The sequence below is a fragment of the Tursiops truncatus genome, chromosome 20 (genome assembly GCF_011762595.2).
Source record: "Tursiops truncatus isolate mTurTru1 chromosome 20, mTurTru1.mat.Y, whole genome shotgun sequence".
Lineage (NCBI taxonomy): Eukaryota > Metazoa > Chordata > Mammalia > Artiodactyla > Delphinidae > Tursiops > Tursiops truncatus.
In genome coordinates this window covers 53,067,017-53,084,959 of record NC_047053.1, presented here as the reverse complement: position 1 = coordinate 53,084,959, position 17,943 = coordinate 53,067,017, and the positions used below count along the sequence as shown (strand labels likewise).

General features: G+C 49.3%; 2 protein-coding genes across 5 annotated transcripts in view; one reads left to right on the top strand and one right to left on the bottom strand.

Moving 5' to 3' along the window:
* SLC39A11 (solute carrier family 39 member 11) overlaps positions 1-17,943 on the bottom strand; it is a 414,544-nt gene that overhangs the window by 384,430 nt on the left and 12,171 nt on the right. The gene's annotated exons all lie outside the window — the stretch shown is intronic.
* SSTR2 (somatostatin receptor 2) lies at positions 1,284-17,707 on the top strand. Of its 2 annotated transcripts, XR_012328849.1 has the most exons (4): positions 1,284-2,089; positions 6,010-8,037; positions 9,987-10,086; positions 17,561-17,707. XR_012328849.1 is itself a non-coding variant. In XM_004312821.4 (2 exons), exon 2 carries the CDS (start codon positions 6,100-6,102, stop codon positions 7,207-7,209), a length of 1,110 nt encoding a protein of 369 aa, XP_004312869.1. In that variant the 5' UTR covers positions 1,284-2,089; positions 6,010-6,099; the 3' UTR covers positions 7,210-8,847. The 2 variants fall into 2 exon arrangements, 1 of the variants encoding a protein (XP_004312869.1); XM_004312821.4 differs by lacking the exons at positions 9,987-10,086; positions 17,561-17,707 and having other exon boundaries at positions 6,010-8,847.

Sequence of the window (17,943 nt, the reverse complement as noted above, 5' to 3'; positions counted from 1 at the left end):
CCGGAATAGGCATTTCCTGGATCTTCCTTTTCTTCCTCTTTTCCTGGAAACCAGTTGGGTCATTCGTTTTTGTTGTTTTTTTTTTTAATTTTTTAAAAAATGTATTTATTTTTTGTTTATTGATTTTTGGCTGCGTTGGGTCTTCGTTGCTGCGCGTGGGCTTTCTCTAGTTGCGGCGAGCGAGGCCTACTCTTCGTTGCGGTGCGCGGGCTTCTCATTGTGGTGGCTTCTCTTGTTGCGGAGCACGGGTTCTAGGCCCACAGGCTTCAGTAGTTGTGGCGCACAGTCTCAGTAGTTGTGGCACGTGGGCTCAGTAGTTGTGGCTCACGGGCTCTAGAGCGCAGGCTCAGCAGTTGTGGCGCACAGGCTTAGTTGCTCCGCGGCATGTGGGATCTTCCCAGACAAGGGTTCAAACCCGCGTCCCCTGCATTGGCAGGCGGATTCTTAACCACTGTGCCACCAGGGAAGTCCTGGGTCATTGGTTTTAAACTAGAAGTTGCAACAGGTACTACTGCAGCAGCTCTGTCCCCCCCGACCCCCCCACCCCAAGCATGCAGGGTTCTCTTGAGCTCAATTCCACTCTGTCTCCTGGTACTATGACCACCCCTCCTTCTTCCAGCTGGTGGTGAGCAGGGGCACCCCTATTCTGTTGAGCTACCCGGATAACGATTCAAGTCCCATTAGGACTGACATCTCAGAAAGAGACACATCCAAGGATAACCCTTGATTTCCACCCTCGCGGTGGGTACCCCAAGACACAGACTTGCCCAGATAGAAACTAGCAGTTGATTGCTACCTTACCTGGTGGTTCCAACTTCCCAGGTCACTCACCCATCTCTAGGGCTCACCGTACCTGCTAACCAGCCTCTGGACTGTAACTTTCACTGGTGAATTGCAAATCAGATAATAGCACAGTCAGAGCCAGCTCAGCCCACAGAAGAAAACTATACTTGGCATTTGCTTTCTGTTTTCCTGTCTTCTAATACTGTACTCAGGATGGTGAGTGTGTGTGTGTGTGTGTGTGTGTGTGCGCGTGTGTGTACTTGGAGGAGGGTGAGGAAGGAGAGGCTGCAGGACCAATTATGACATTAAACTTGGAACAGAAGCTGAATCATCACAGTCAAAAAATAAATAGCTCTACCTGTACGGGACACAGCACCTACTTCATGCACGTTTGTATGCATTTGCTCCCTCACAGCAGGGAAGAGGAGGGGCTGTGCCGAGTCTGACCAGCAGGTGCCCACGGTCAAGGTTAAGGTAGGGGACGGGCTGCACGGCCACTGCATCACCAAGCTGTGGAAAGCTGGGAGGGCTGGGATGAGACGCTCCCTTGCTGGGCCTCTGACTGCTCCCGCACCCGAATTTTGGAACCCGAGTGCGGGCTCACACCCTGTGCGGAGGGGCGTTGGTCACCACATGGAGAAGGGCCTTCCCCGGACCCGTTTTCTCCCGCTCCATCCCCTGGCCCTGCGCCCGGGGATGACCCACTGCTTTGCAAACTTGTCTGAATGCAGAGATGGCAGAGGTCGCGGAGCGAGTCTGGGTCGCCGGGCGCCACTCCAGCTGCCTGGAATAGGCTGGGTGAAATAGAACAGACTCTGTGAAAGCGGACGGAAGACAGCGCGTGTCCCTGCCACCGGTCTTGGGGAGGCCGAAATCGCTCGACCCTTCGCGCCCCGCACGCGCGTCCCCTTCTACCCCGGGCGCCCACGACCTCCGCCCGGAGCCCCCCGCAGGATTCTCGGTGCGGCTCAACCCTGTCCGCCCACAGGACCGGGAGGGCGGAGCGAGCTGCCGTGACGTAATGGGGGGGCGTGGGGAAATGAGCCGAGGGGCCCGCGCTCGGCACTGCCAGTGCAGGCGGCGCAGCCACCCGCGCGCGCGGTCCGTCACTCGCGCCCGGAGCCTCAGTCCGCGGCTCGGCGCCCGGGATCTGTGGGCCCAGCGAGCTCTCGGCGGTGCGACTCGCGAGCGGAGCGGGCAGCTCTGGACGCCGAGCGCCGGCCAAGCGGCTGCGCACCCGGCTGGGTTGGGGACGGCCGCTGGGTGCCGGCGAACCGAGTTGGCGGATTGCAGCGGAAAAGCAAAGGTGAGCTGTGTGTGTGTGTGTGTGTGTGTGTGTGTGTGTGTGTGTGTATGAGAGTGAGAGAAAGAGAGAGACAGACAGACTGACAGACAAGCACTTGGGCACCTGGGTGCGTCTGCGCTGCATGGGGGTGCGCGCGTCGGTGTGCCCGACTGTAGGTCCCGGTGCGTGGTTCTCCACCCTCGTGTTTTTGGGGGTGATTTTGGTGGGAATGAACGACAGCGGGTGTCCCGGCGTGAGTGAGGCGCCGTGGGTCGTGTGTGCTGGAACGGACGTGTCCGCACAGCTGCATGCTGGTGTGCGTGGCGTGCGCCCTTGTGCGGTCCTGGTCCCCCAGCCGAGTGTCCAGGTGACAGCTTCGACGGCGACAGTTCCTCTCCCATTCGCCCGCAAAAGAGCCGGGACGCGAGGAGAGCGAGGCCGGGGCGGGGGACACCGCCGGGGCTCCTGCGGACGCGCACCCGGGATCCGAGCCTGTGAGTGGGAAGCGACGGAGCAGGAAAGGGGTTCCTCCCTTGTTCTTTCTCGCCGGGCCTGGGACACGGATCCCGAGCGGTGCAGGGTCTGCTCCCCAGCGCCCGGGCGGAGAGAACAGGATGCCTAGGTGTGGAAAGACCGAATCTCTGACTGGCCTGCGCCCGCGAGCCACCGGCCAAATCCCCAAGCGGCTGTCGCCCGCTCCCAGCTGTGCCTGATGCCCCGGCCTCTCTCTGCCTTCAGAGACAAGGGTGCTGGCAGGACAATCTTTAATCTCCTCCTCCTGGAAATAGAAGGGAATCCTTCACGAAACCCTTGGGTCTGATGGCCAGCGAGGTGGATGGCGCAGAGGAGGATTTTCTGTGCCCGCCTGGAGAGCCAGCTGGGCGGGCCGGAGTCTCACCTCTCCCCACTGCCCTTCAGCCAGCGCTGCCTCGGCTTTTCCTAGGCGCACCAGCACCTCGGTGGCCGGCACCTGGCTACTGAGTCTCCCCCCACCTGTGGGGCTCACGCTTCAGCCGCCCGGTGACCCACTGGGGTTTAGGAGGCCCGAGGGAAGTGGGGTGGGGCCTGAATGGAGGGAAAGATGCTGGGGAGAAGGGAAAAACTGAAGCTGAGCAGGATTTAGAACCACCCCGGATGCGTGGTCCCCATCCCAACATTCTTAGGCTGGGAACCACAGCCCCTCTGGGAGGGGAGGGGATGCTCTAGACCATTCTCACCCTCCTCTCCAGAAGAGCTGGAGTCAGTCTCAGAGGAAACCAACAACCAGGCATGTCCAGGATCTAACAATTCTTAGGCTGGGAAAAAAAAAGCAGAAAAACCAAACTTCCTGGTGCATTTAACCACAATCCAGCAACGAATGATGCCTGGCATTGGACTCCACTTCCAATGAGACACAAATGAAGCAAAGTCACTCAGAGACCTTAGGCAGCTGACTTCGCTGTTGATGCAGTAAGATTCACTGTGATTCAAACTCATTTCTTCTTTGGAGGAGGCTTCTCACTCCGGACTGGTTCCCCAGCTTACCATCTCTGCCACCTTCACCAAGCTCTGAACTCTGTCTGTTGCTACCTCTCTCAAAAATGACCCCATGCAATTCCATCCCATTGTGTGAGACTCTAGCGGAAAAGGCAAAGTCAGGGCTGGAGGTCAGCATTCAACCAACCCACCCTCACCTGCCTGCATCATCACCCCTATCCCCAGAGCTCTACACAGGGCTTCTGCAGCCCAGAGGTCTTCAGTTTTACCCAGACATAGGAGTGTGACCTTGCACATCACATAGATGGGACCCTGGAAATGCTAGTGATGAATGTATACTCCAATGCAGGCGCCTTAAATAAGATTCTGGGTCAGAAGAATTTAAGTAACTAGCGAAACAGATAGAAATGATATTGGAAACAACCTATGTTAACTCAGGGATGCCAAAGATGGTTTCTTCACAGCTTCTGTTTTTAACAGCTGCCAGTTTATGCTTTTCAGCCAGTGCAGACATTGAATCCGGGGTCCCCAAAGCACCCTGCAGGAAGATCAGTCACAAAGCCCAGACCCCACTCTACAGGCAGTTGTGTAGTGGGGAAATCAGCACAGAAAGGATGAGCAATGCGCCTGGCGGTGCAGAATGAACCGGAGGCAGAGGTGGGCAAGCATCCTGAGGCATTCGTTGCTGGCTAAGTCCCCTATAACTCATCAGCAGTCTCTCCAAGCAGAAAGGAGCTATCTCCAGTCTTCACTCAGGCACCAGGAAAAGCGCCCTGCTCAGAGGAAATGTGTCCACCAAATGAACTATTCCCGCTATGAGCTCAGCACATCACCCCTTTTCCAGCCTCCCTCTTCCCAGAATGACCTCTTACCTGCCCTCCTGGCTTCATGTATTCAAGACCCAACTCAAACATTCCTCACGTGAAGCCTCCTCTGAATCCCCCAGCAGAGAAAGGCATTCTTAGATCCTTTGTTCATATCTCCATGCAACTCACACCCTGTAAGAGTTGGCATCCTTCCTGTCTCCCCTCCTAAGTTGTCACCTCCATATCTTGTTCACTCCTGTACCCCTGGTATCCAGAACAAAGAAGCCCCCCAGTGATGTTTTCTGAATGACCGTAGATAAATCATTTAATTATGTGATGAGCTATTGTTCTATATCTTAGGCCAAGCCAACAGTGTTATAATCACTTTCTCGGCATGGAGGTAAAACAGGAGTCAGCTGCTTCAAACCAAAGCCCGGTTATCAGCCACTAGTTTTCCAGTCCACTGAGCAGCAACTGTGATGCTGCGAAAAGTGCAGAAGACCTGGGTGTCCTGTGTTCAAATCCCAGCTCCACCAATGATGTACAAGGGAATGGGAACAAGTTCCCTAAACTCTCTAAGCCTCAGTTTCCTCATCTGAGGAAAATGGGATAATTATCCCCACCTCATAGGATGGTTGGCAAGGTCAAGGGGACAGCGGATGTGAACGAGCGACATCTGTGTTTGGAACTCACTTCTGTGAACGAGCCTTCCTCCCTCACACCGGTTCCTGTTTCTATGCGTAATCAGGGGATCACAGGCAAATTCTCTGGGGTGTGAAAAGATGAGCATCCTGCCGAGGGACTTGGGCAAGGACTCTCCGAGGCATGAGGAGGTCAAGCACGGAGTAACGAGAAACAAAAACGGAAGAAACAAAAATCAACTACAGCATACATTTGAAAAATAAAAGCAAGCCAGATCTTTATTTTTAATATTTAAGACTATAAATTGGTTCCTCGTGTAGGCAGCTTTCAATAACTTAGAAATAAGTAAAATGGTAGATGAAAAAGGGAGAAAAGATAAAATTTTTTAGAGTTCTGATGATGAAGCCAGCACAGTGCTGGGCATTTTCACCTCCACCGCATCACTTGACCTTCATGACACCTCCACTGTAACAGATGAGAGTCAGAGCGGTTAAGTGCCTGGCGCGGGGTCACGTGGGCTCCATGGGTGGACCCTAGGTTTTTTTCACCTCTGAAGTCTGGGATTTTTCCACGATGGGATTTTTCAGAATGGAAAGACCCCAAAGCAGTCGACAAGCCAACACAGATTTCCTCAAGGGGAAAAGGCCAGGAATGCCGGCGTCAGACTCCTCTGAGGTCAGACCTCTCCAAGCTCTGCCTTTTTACAGAGCTTGGAGAGGTCCGGACCAGTTAGCTTCTTAGGAATCGCTGTGTTGCAGCCACCGCCAACTCCCATGTGTGCATCCAAGGTGACAAGATAAACTCTGATGACTTGACTCAAACCCTTTCCCCCCAGTGGACAAACAACTCAAAAAGCCTGCACGCTGATAAGAATGGGCTGGTAGGCTCACGTTGATGTGAAAGGTAACACACTTTCCAATTGAAGAGCATCTGACAAGGCAAACCAGAAACACGGAAAGCTGGTGAGAACTTAAGTGGCCTCTGACTGATGAATCAATTTTCTCTTTTTCCTTGCAGATGTCACAGTGGATCCTTTGCCTCCAGGACCCGTGAAGGTGAGAGTCAGGTCTCTGGCTGGTGGGAACTAGCCTAAGCTGTCAGGCAGCCATGGATCTGGCATACGAACTACTCAATGGGACCCAACCTTGGCTTTCCTCTCCATTCGACCTCAGTGGCTCCGTGGCTACAGCCAACATTTCCAACCAAACAGAGCCATACTATGACCTGACCAGCAATGCAGTCCTCACCTTCATATATTTTGTGGTCTGCATCATTGGGTTGTGTGGCAACACGCTTGTCATTTATGTCATCCTCCGCTATGCCAAGATGAAGACCATCACCAACGTTTACATCCTCAACCTGGCCATCGCAGACGAACTCTTCATGCTGGGTCTGCCCTTCCTGGCCATGCAGGTGGCTCTGGTCCACTGGCCCTTTGGCAAGGCCATCTGCCGGGTCGTCATGACTGTGGATGGCATCAATCAGTTCACCAGCATCTTCTGCTTGACAGTCATGAGCATTGACCGATACCTGGCTGTGGTCCACCCCATCAAGTCGGCCAAGTGGAGGAGACCCCGGACAGCCAAGATGATCAACGTGGCTGTGTGGGGGGTCTCTCTGCTGGTCATCTTGCCTATCATGATATATGCTGGCCTTCGGAGCAACCAATGGGGGAGGAGCAGCTGCACCATCAACTGGCCAGGCGAATCCGGGGCGTGGTACACAGGCTTCATCATCTACGCCTTCATCTTGGGGTTCCTGGTGCCCCTCACCATCATCTGTCTTTGCTACCTGTTCATTATCATCAAAGTGAAGTCCTCTGGAATCCGAGTGGGTTCCTCCAAGAGGAAAAAGTCTGAGAAGAAGGTCACCCGGATGGTGTCCATCGTGGTGGCCGTCTTCATTTTCTGCTGGCTCCCCTTCTACATCTTCAATGTCTCTTCGGTGTCCGTGGCCATCAGTCCCACCCCAGCCCTTAAGGGCATGTTTGACTTTGTGGTGGCCCTCACCTATGCTAACAGCTGTGCCAACCCTATCCTGTACGCCTTCTTGTCTGACAACTTCAAGAAGAGCTTCCAGAATGTCCTCTGCTTGGTCAAGGTGAGCGGCACAGACGACGGGGAACGAAGTGACAGTAAGCAGGACAAATCTCGGCTGAATGAGACCACGGAGACCCAGAGGACCCTCCTCAATGGAGACCTCCAGACCAGTATCTGAACTGCCTGAAAAATCAATCAATCAAGCGCCAAGCTCTGCGACCGGCTGTGTGCTCCGCACCCCACCCCCTTCCCTCCCTCCCCCATCACCTGGCTTCTAGAATATGGAAGTGCTCAGCATGAGTCCTCTTCAGAGAATGGTGTTTGAGTCCGGCTTGTCTGAGTGAATGACAATGTATTAAGCTGATTACCTCCCCCTTAAAGTGAACATTTCAATGCAGGCAGACAATGCAGAGTCTGGAGAGGTGATCTTTGGAGGCGCTGAAGTTCCACAAAAACAGAAAACCCTCTCTGTGTGTCTGTGTGTTTAAAGCCCAATCTGTACTCTTGTGGTCTTACACTTATACATGCCTGTTCCTATCTAGTCCCTGTATAGTCATGACCTACGTTTCCTGAGTTCATGTACACAAGTAGAAAGTTCAAATGTGCATAGTATAGGTGGACATTTATTTCAATATGGTACCCGCAGGAATGGACTTACCCTGAAGCCAATAAAGTTTAAGCTTCAGGGGTCTCTCTTGCTTTGGCAGTATGTTCACATGGCCGTACGTTTTTGGAAAAAAAAAAAAAAAAGAAAGTAAAAGTATCACCCACAACAGACACACTAAACATCGACCTTTAATCCACGGATTCCCTGGGCTACTCCTCAAGCACTGTTACAGACAGGCGCTTCACACCATCAGTGACGTTTTTCTGTCCCTGAAATTGTAGCTGGGCTTGTATACAAGCAATAAGAAAAGAGACGATGCCCATTTCATTGGCTGATCACAATTTCCAGAGTACAAAGAAGGACACGCTCGGGTGTTTGCAAGGATGCCATCGTCTCTAGGTTTGTATGAAAGCCTCACTCTCAGTGTCTCACGTATCAATTATACCATATTTAGGAGTGAGCTTGCCTCTTCTGGCTCCCTAGGCAAGGGCTGCCTGACAGTTAGAATGACTAAGAGCTCCACCTGTGGTTACGGTGCTGCTTTTCTTCTATCTGCCTATGTAACTCATGCCACCTCATTCCCAAAAGCACCGTGGCCCAGAAGATATGTTCAATAAATAATGATAGATAAATCCAAGCAAAAGTAAAGAGGTACAATTGTAAGATGAGACTATCTGGAAAGTTGTTACACAAAACGCATGCCATAGGGACTTCCCTGGCAGACCAGTGGTTAAGACTCTGCGCTTCCACTGCAGGCGGCGTAGGTTCAATCCCTGGTCAGGGAACTAAGATGCCACATGCAAAAAAAAAAAAAATGCATTCCGTAAAATCCCACAAGGTTACCAAAGGAAAGGTCAGCTGCAAGGTCAGCTCAGGACCTCTTAGCAGCCGCAACTAATGGACAGTGACGCCCCCTCCTCCTCCCTTCTCCTCTTTCATAACAACAAGCAAAGATCTGCAATGAAATGCTTTAAACCCAACTTTACCATTATCGTAATATGTGATGTTCCTGGGTCTTTGCATAAACGCTGACGTTTACTTAGAGAAGTGATTCCAAGGGACCAAGAATAATCCTAGCCTCCACTCAACATGTAATTATGAAGACAGATCGGCTGGATGCCAGGAGAGAGTAAAAAGTGATGTACTCCATTGATTTTAGGATATCTGAGCATTTGGGTTATGCAAGCTACTACTTACCTTCCATTCTCATGGGTGGTGAAGAGCGGTTTAAACCTAAGCGGATGTAGTGAGAAAGGTATCAGGAGAGATGATAGGACATTGGGGCCTGTGTGGAATATGATGTTAGCTTGTGTTTCAGTTAACACAGAGAGCTGAGTAATATTGGACATGGGGTTGGAACTTTGGTGAGGTTCATGCCATAGCTTGGGACAGTCTAAGAGGACACGAGGACAAGGACACTGAAGGATAGAAGGACGCTGCACTTCTTTCTTTTGCTTGTTTTTATGAAGAAGAGAAGAGAAGGAGAAGGAGTCGCACTCCATTAGCTGTGACTGCTGGGCAGTTCTGAGTTGAACTCGTAGCTGATCCTGAGTAATCATGTGTGATTCTGCTGCGTGCATTTAAAAATTTTTTTAATTGAAATATAGTTAATTTACAAAGTCATTAATTTCTGCTATACAGCAAAGTGATTCAGTTATATATATTTTTTATATTCTTTTCCATGATGGTTTGTCATAGGATATATATATATATTTTTTAACATCTTTATTGGGGTATAATTGCTTTACAATGGTGTGTTAGTTTCTGCTTTATAACAAAGTGAATCAGTTATACCTATACATATGTTCCCATATCTCTTTCCTGTTGTGTCTCCCTCCCTCCCACCCTCCCTATCCAACCCCTCCAGGCGGTCACAAAGCACCGAGCTGATCTCCCTGTGCTACGCGGCTGCTTCCCACTAGCTATCTACCTTACATTTGGTAGTGTATATATGTCCATGCCTCTCTCTCGCTTTGTCACAGCTCACCCTTCCCCCTCCCCATATCCTCAAGTCCGTTCTCTAGTAGGTCTGTGTCTTTATTCCTGTCTTACCCCTAGGTTCTTCATGACATTTCTTTTTCTTAAATTCCATATATATGTGTTAGCATACGGTATTTGTCTGTCTCTTTCTGACTTACTTCACTCTGTATGACAGACTCTAGGTCTATCCTATCATAGGATATTGAATAAGTTCTCTGTGCTATACAGTAGGACCTTGTTGTTTATCCCTCCTATATATAATAGTTTATTGCATGCATTTTTGTGTAACAACTTTCCCTACAGTGTCATCTTATAATTGTACCTCTTTTTGTTTTTGCATAAACTTATTTATCTCTCATAAATGGTAGGCAGAGAAGAAGACGGAGGCTGGTGGCTGGGAATTCAGAGCTGGCAGTGAGCTGGAGTCTGCTTACACAAACTCATCCTCTCCTCCAAGACAGAATACAGGTATTGAAGCTTTCGGCCCCAGCTGCCCTAAATAGGAGCCTTGTGCTGGAAAAGCGTACAGCCTGGTCACTGACAAAGGCAGCAAGTAGGTGGTTGTCGAGGTAGATGTTCATAATCAGCCCCAGACGTGGCTGTCCAATCAAGACCATCAAGTTACAATGAAAGACAGAAACGAACTTTGGCCTTGTTGAAGAAAGGTAGAAGAGAACCTTCAAAAGGTTCCTTATATGAGGCAGAAGGTCTGATGAGTGTTTCTGAAACATGCATCACCACAAAAAAAATCACAATATTTAGCGGACCACGCATTTGGGCTTATAAGTAATAACTTATAATCAGCCACTTTTCTAATCCATATTTTTTGCCAGATTCAAAAACACCAAATTTCCTATCAAACGTTCTAGCAAAGCAAACCTTCACCTAAGTAGTTGTTCTGCGTCTAATATGTTAGAAGCAAGACAACTTTCATTCTCATAGGCAGAGCCTCTAATTTTTTTTTTTTCCCTAGCAGCTCTTCTAGAAAGTAGGCACCAGGGACTGTATTCTGCTTACAGCTAGAAAGCTTTTATAGCAGTTACCCAAGTCGGCAGACCATCAGAGCTAAGAATAACAGCTCAAGGCCAAGCTTTCACACCTGCCACTCCCACCGCCAACTGCAGTGACTGCCCACCCTTTCCTTTAACTCGGCAGTGACTGAACACAGGCTGGGTACCTAGTTTCCTCGTTTAGATGTGTCAGGTTGTAGATATCTGGACTAGGCTTCAAAACAGAGCTAAATATTAACCAAGACTTAACCAAGTTAAATAGAAAACATGATCGATTCTCCTAAGATTGAAAGTGAGTATAATATCATTAAATGAAACGCTGTAGCTTGATCGCTGGGCTCCATGAACATCTGCTCCCGTAGGACAAAGGTGTTCAGCATGAGAAAGCTGATGACACAGAGGCTCAGGTCCAGGTGGGCAGAGAGGGAGTTTTCACGAAGGAGAAGCTTTATTTTTTTCATTTCTCTCCTTTCCTGGCATCATTGAAGGGCCAGACCCGGGGGAGGAAAAGACCTCTTTGCCAGGATATGTGTCTGGTCCAGAGAGGGGGCTTATTTGTGACCCTGATCCTACAAGGACTGGAAGCAGAAAAGGAATGTACTGGTTAGAGGTACAATTGCCCCATCCTTTTCGAAAAGCCCGTCGAGGAATGGGAGGCAAGGCCCACTTAAAAAGAAATCTGAAACATCTTCCCAGGGCTGTACCGACTCCAGTTATTCAGTGATGGGACCTCCAATCCCTTAAGCAGTAGAGAAGGTCCCTTGGCAGTGGCAGTCCCCGAAGAGAGAAAGAAGGGTGTGCTGTGAGCTACCAAATAAGGCTATTGTAGCCTGGACACAGAAGACACAGGGGTCCCAGGTCCTTACAAAGAAAAGATTACTAGGTAGCCAGTACGGGGCCCCTGAGAGAAGATTGCTAGTCTCAAGAGAAGAAGAGCCGCCAGTAGCAGGACTACGTGTAGTCGCAGCAGATACCACAAAGGAGCAGCAATGCCCTCCTGGACGGTGCGTCCTGCGCCCCCAACCTGGCCGATGGTTGGGAATCAGTTCCTCTGAGACCCCTCATCCTCCAGGCCAGGCAACATAGTCATTCCTGAGAGAGCCGATATTTTTTCTCATGGACACTGTTTTTTAACAAGAACCCCAAATGCTTCTCAAATAACAAAACAAAGCCTTAGCTGTTTTCTTAACATTAACCAGAATCCCACTACTCCGGAGAAATGGACTGTCTTCCAAGGCTCTCAAGTTCAGCTCAACTGGTACCTTCGCTGCACTGGGTGCGCTCAGACACACACGGGTGACGCAACGGAGCGCATGCACACACATGAGATGCACATACACGTGAAGGACACATTCACACGTGTGCACATGACATGCATGCGGACGTGTAACACACACTCACATGCACACACAACGCACCTTCTGTATCTTTTGGGCAAGACCTCCAATGCAGAGATTCTCCAAGGCTTTCAACTGAGGAAGAGAACTAGAATCTGACTAGCTCATTTGAAGTCTAAGGATACTGAGTCTTTTTTTTTTTTTTTTTTTTTTGCGGTACGCGGGCCTCTCACTGTTGTGGCCTCTCCCGTTGCGGAGCACAGGCTCCGGACACACAGGCTCAGCAGCCATGGCTCACGGGCCCAGCCGCTCCGTGGCATGTGGGATCCTCCCGGATCAGGGCACGAACCCGCGTCCCCTGCATCGGCAGGCGGGCTCTCAACCACTGCGCCACCAGGGAAGCCCTTGAGTCATTTTTTTTCTGGTAGGGGAGAGGGACATTGTGCCTGCAGTAATTTTTCACCTGGAGGATTCCGTGCCAGGTCACACACTGCACACCTAGCCCCAGCCAGCTGTCCCCGCAATAACACCTCAAAATTTAAAAAAATAAAAAAAAAAACCAGGGTTGGCAAAAGGGTTATCATCCTCACCAGTCAACCAACCTAAAGCGAAGGTCCTGCTCACAGCAATAATTTTGTATAAAACAAGAAAACTTCTTTGCAGAAAAGTCACTCCAAATAATTTTAAATTGATTCTCATCAAGGACAGTGTTTTCATAGGCCTTCCCCACCTGCCGCCACGCTTCCTAATGCAAATCTTAGGTTGAACATTTTGGGGGAAGCTGAGATGCTCGGCCACCGAGAAAATGAATCACAGTTCTCCTTCTCAGCTGTGAACACACTTCCACAAAAGAGTGTCTTCAAGATAAAAGAAGTCCTCCCTTCATCCGCCGCTCCCACCCCAGTCCATTTCCATGGCTCGGGATGCCTACGTCAGCTCGTCTCGTGCATTTTAAGTACCAGCCAGTATGTGATGGGGAAGAATGTCTTCTTACAGCCTTTTTTGATGAACAGGAGTCTCCAGGGTTCATGCTCAAGATTACCTAAAGTTAGCTTAGTCCCAGTTGCACTGTCAACTTGGGAGTCTAGACACTTGTGGAGCAAAGGCTCAGACTGGATGAAGACTCACTTTGGCTTCCACTTAAACGCTTTTTTGCAGATTAAAATAGTCTCCTACATTCCAACAGTACACAGAGTAATCAAAGTTCATGAAAGATAATGGAGACATCGAATTTCTGACTAAAGGAGATAATATTAAAGTTGATGATAGAGGTTCATACACAGAAGGCGAGAACTGGCTCGAAAAGAAGGACGTGGTGGGGAGAGCCAGAGGGCTTTTACCGTATGTTGGTACTGTCACCATAATAATGAATGACTATCCGAAATTCAAGTGTGCTGTTTTGGCTGTAATGGGTGCATGTGTGTTACTAAAACGTGAATCCTAGAATGAAAAGAAGTTCCTGGGACCCGACTCAAATAAGATCTGTTGAAAAAGAGAAAAGGTAATATATTTGAAATGTTCCAATTTCTGTATAAAAGGAAACAATGTGGAGCCGTTTTTGTCTTGTTCGAATAAATGATTCATCAGTAGACAAAATAAAATAAAACAGTCCCCTAAATAGCTCGCCCAGGTGGGTGGGCCCTGTTTATCGCAGGCTCGTTCCGGGAAGCGGCAGACCACAGCTGTTTCACTGTCCTTCTCTCCTGCACCTTCACGCGACCCCCTCTGCTTGTTCCCAGCTCCAAGGGCTTGAGGACTGGAAGGTGGCACCCGTCGCATCCTCAGCCACACGGCGTGTTGCTGGGGGCTATCTCTGCAACCAAGGAAACCCATTCCTCCTCAATCTTGAACAGAACAGCTCTAGAACAGCCGAGCAGACCCAAAATCTGGTTTGCCATCGGCAACAGGGTTCTGGGCTGTTGGGCCAACATGGAGATGGGTATTTAGAGGGTCTGGGATCTCAAGGGCTTCCTTACAGCCTCCGGGACTGATAAAGTAAATCCTAATTGCTAGAGAAGAACCAAAGCAAGGCACGGAAGTAGCAGCTCCATTCTTTTTTTTTTTTTTTTTTTTTTTTGCGGTACGTGGGCCGCTCACTGTTGTGGCCTCTCCCGCCCCGGAGCACAGGCTCCAGACGCGCGGGCCCAGCAGCCATGGCTCACGGGCCCAGCCGCTCCGCGGCATGTGGAATCTTCTCAGACCGGGGCACGAACCCGCGTCCCCTGCATCGGCAGGCGGACTCCCAACCACTGTGCCACCAGGGAAGCCCCCAAGCAGCTCCATTCTTAAAGGGTGTCAAGGTCAGTAAGGGTCCAGGTCTTGTGCAGTCAAGACAGGGGCATATTTCTTAAAACTTAGCCTATCAGAGTTCGTTTCCTTTATTTCCTCTGTCCATCTTTCCAAATAGTGTTCTCTAATATTTACATTTAAAATTTGAAATTTTTGAAATGATTTCTCCTTTTGAGCATTCCACCTGCCCACCTTTAAATAGAGAGGGACACTTCATTTTCAGAAAATGAGGCTGGGGGACTTCCCTGGTGGTCCAGTGGTTAAGACTCTGAGCTCCCAGTGCAAGGGGCCCAGGTTCGATCCCTGGTCAGGGAACTAGATCCCGCATACGTGCCACAACTAAGACCCAGCGCAGCCAAATAAATAAATCAATATTTTAAAAATTTAATTTAATTTATTATTTTTGGCTGCATTGGGTCTTCGTTGCTGCGCACAGGCTTTCTCTAGTTGCGGCGAGCGGGGGCTACTCTTCGTTGCAGTGTGCGGGCTTCTCACTGCGGTGGCTTCTCTTGTTGCGGAGCACAGGCTCTAGGCACGCGGGCTCAGTAGTTGTGGCTCACGGGCTCTAGAGCGCAGGCTCAGTAGTTGTGGCGCACGGGCTTAGTTGCTCCGCGGCATGTGGGATCTTCCCGGACCAGGGCTCGAACCCGTGCCCCTGCGTTGGCAGGCGGATTCTTAACCGCTGCGCCACCAGGGAAGCCCTAAATAAATATTTTTTTTTTAAATGAGGCTGGGAACGGATTTTGAAGGGAACAGCAGAGAGGCATGTACTCCTGCAGGTGGATGGTCCAAAGCCAGGCCTCGTTCATTCTTCTTCCCCGTCTCTCCATCCTTTCCATCACTGCGCGGCCTCAGACAGAAGCAGTTTAATACGTGTTTGAGTGGGAGGACAAGGTTCCCAGTTAGAACCACCTGCTAACGAGGACTGGTTTCCTGTCTGGAGGAGGAAACCAGCCAGCGCAGCCCCACAGGGCCACCGAGCTCACCCTATCTGATCCCGAGTAGGCTGCACAGCAGAAATGAACACAACGTCGTAAAGCAACTACGCTCCAATAAAAATTTACAAAAAAGAAAGTAAGGGCAGACGATTCAACTACCCAAATGATCTGAAAGCTTTTTCCCCAGGAGTCGTCTCTGTTCGAGTTTCCAGCAGCCTGGGAACCATCTCACTAGGGAAGAACAGAGTGCGGAATGTGTGGTGTTGACGTTTAGAACGTGGTGAAGATCGTCTAGTGAGCAGTGCCTTTTTCCTAAATTATCCTTCACTCGTCTTCCATAGTTGATCTATCCATCACTCCCCAGCTGTCACTCACCGTAAACAACAGCAGGTTTTGACAAACAGTAGATAAATCATCAAAGGAGACTGAAGACTCTTCACACACGCTCTCACGTGCAATTCGCCCCCTTTTCTGTTCCTTTGAGAGGTCCCAGCATTGTTCCTGGCTCCCCCTTTCTGAAGGTGGTGGAGATAAAGAAATTCCTTCCATGCTCTACGCATATGAGGAAACCTGGGACATCCAGAAAAAGCTTTCAGCAGCCCCAACGGCAAAAACAGTTTTAATTATGTGCCACGATGGATGGTTTTAATATGCCGAGCATAGGTGTGCACAGAAGCCAGATATTTTTACTATTCTCGTGATATCTTGAATGTGGTTATTTTTGCTAATTTGTCATTCCTGAGCGTCCAGTATTTAGACAAAATAGCTAATACTGCTTGTGTTTTCAAATAAGCTGTACCAGCCTTGGTAATTGCATGTGTTTCCTGTCAGATAAATTTACCTCGATCTTTGCTGTTATAATTGATTCTATATACTAGAAAGCAGAAAGCAAACAGTTTTTTAGTGACTTTATTTATTTTTGCAAGGGTACTGTTTTATAAACTACCTTCACGTGAAATCACACTCTCAATTAAGGGACTCAGGGTGAACTTTGTTCAAGAGGCCAGCTATGCAGACTCATCTCGTTTCCCACCTACTTCCGGAAAAGACTCTAGAGATTCAGGAAAATGGGCCAGAGTCCTAGGTGACGTAACCCACACTCCCCAGGTTTCCTAAAACACGGAACTGTAACCTTTAGAATTTTACAATTTGTCTTAAAGCTCCCAGCCCCCAAAAGAGTGTACAAAACATTTTCTAGATGTCTTAGCCATCACTTGTCCAGTAGCAGAAGAAAAAACAAACAACCACCAGTGAGTCCCATTTTGTTCGCAGACAGTTTTTAACGGCCTCATCTGATTTCTTCCAGATTTTGTAACCTGATTTAAATAGCATGACTAAGTCATTGTAAAGCAGATGATGAAAGAGATGCTCTAAAAATGTCATAAAGACATGTCAGCTTTGCTGACAGCAAAACCGATGACAGAGAAATAGCAAGAGTTTTAAAATCAGGTCAAAGAAAATGACTTTTTATCACCTTCTGATCACTTCTTTCACTCAAAATCAAAACATAACAAAAATTTCCAGGTGCTTAAAACAGAATCTTAACTATGCATTAGACTGTTAAAATCAGAAAAGAAAATTAGCTGACTTTTGGATGCACTGAGTCCTGTTCTAAGCACTTTATATTCATCATTGCATTCAGTTACCACAAGAGCTCTATGAAGTAGGTCCAGCTGTTACCCCCATTCGATCGATGAGGAAACGGAGGCATAGAGTACTTACATCACTTGCCCAGAACCTGATTTCTTAACCACATCACTGCACTTCCACCTATGGGAGGTGTGACCTGGAGCCTGGGCCTGACATTCCCAAACCCCTGCCTCCCTGTCTGCAAAATAGGGATCACACCACCTACCTCCCAGAGTGGTGTAAAGACTACCTGAAATAAAATATTTTAAATAATTTATCACATCACCAGGTACACAGGGGTGTCCAGTAAACATGAAATTCCCCTCACCTTGAATCGCAGCAAGAGAAGACCAGGAACTTTTGGGCTATGAAACCACCAAGGATTTTCCAAATTGGCTAATATTAAACCATGGCTTCTCATCCTGCCATCAGGAAAGCTCAGCTGGCACTAACCAACCGACCACGTGATGCAAGGTGAAAGCAAGTCCGGTGCAGAAAAGTAAATGCATTATGTGTCTGCCGATAAGGTGCTACACGATTTCTATCTACACAGAGTGTTCCTTTCTGGCTAGAGGGCTTTCCTCCTCGGCTAAGCCTAACTAAACGTCGGTCTCTGCCCGAATGGACCAGGGATATAACGTCTCACCTCCGTAAACAGAGCCTCATATTGTCCAAGTGTTCTAGAAACTTAGGGTTCACGGCATGTTCTAAATAGCTGAGTTCTTTGTTCTTCCTCCAGGGTGAAAACGTGGTTTGGCCTGGGGCCTGGTGCTAAACAGAGGGAGAGGATCACGCCGCTAGTCCGGGTCTATAACCATCTGTATCGCTCACGGGTCCAGCTGGAAACAGATGGCGCACTCAGAGGGGTTTAACTAAAATGAATGTAATGAAGGAGCTACGTACAGAGGGGTGGGGGGGTGTCAGGGAATCAGCAAGAGATGGATGAGGGGCCCGGAGACCAGGTGAGGAAGGAAGACTTCACCAGCCGAGTGAGAGCAGAAGCCACGAGGAAGGAAGACCCGACGGGAGCTGTGCCTGTAAAGTAAATCGGCCAGAATCGCAGTGCATCCCTTTGCTCTCCTCCTGAGACAGCCTGGGACCTGGGGCCTGGGGCCTGGGGCC

Excerpts from the sequence above, each read along its gene's own strand:
- SSTR2 (XM_004312821.4), top strand. The coding sequence starts at position 6,100 with ATGGATCTGGCATACGAACTACTCAATGGGACCCAACCTTGGCTTTCC.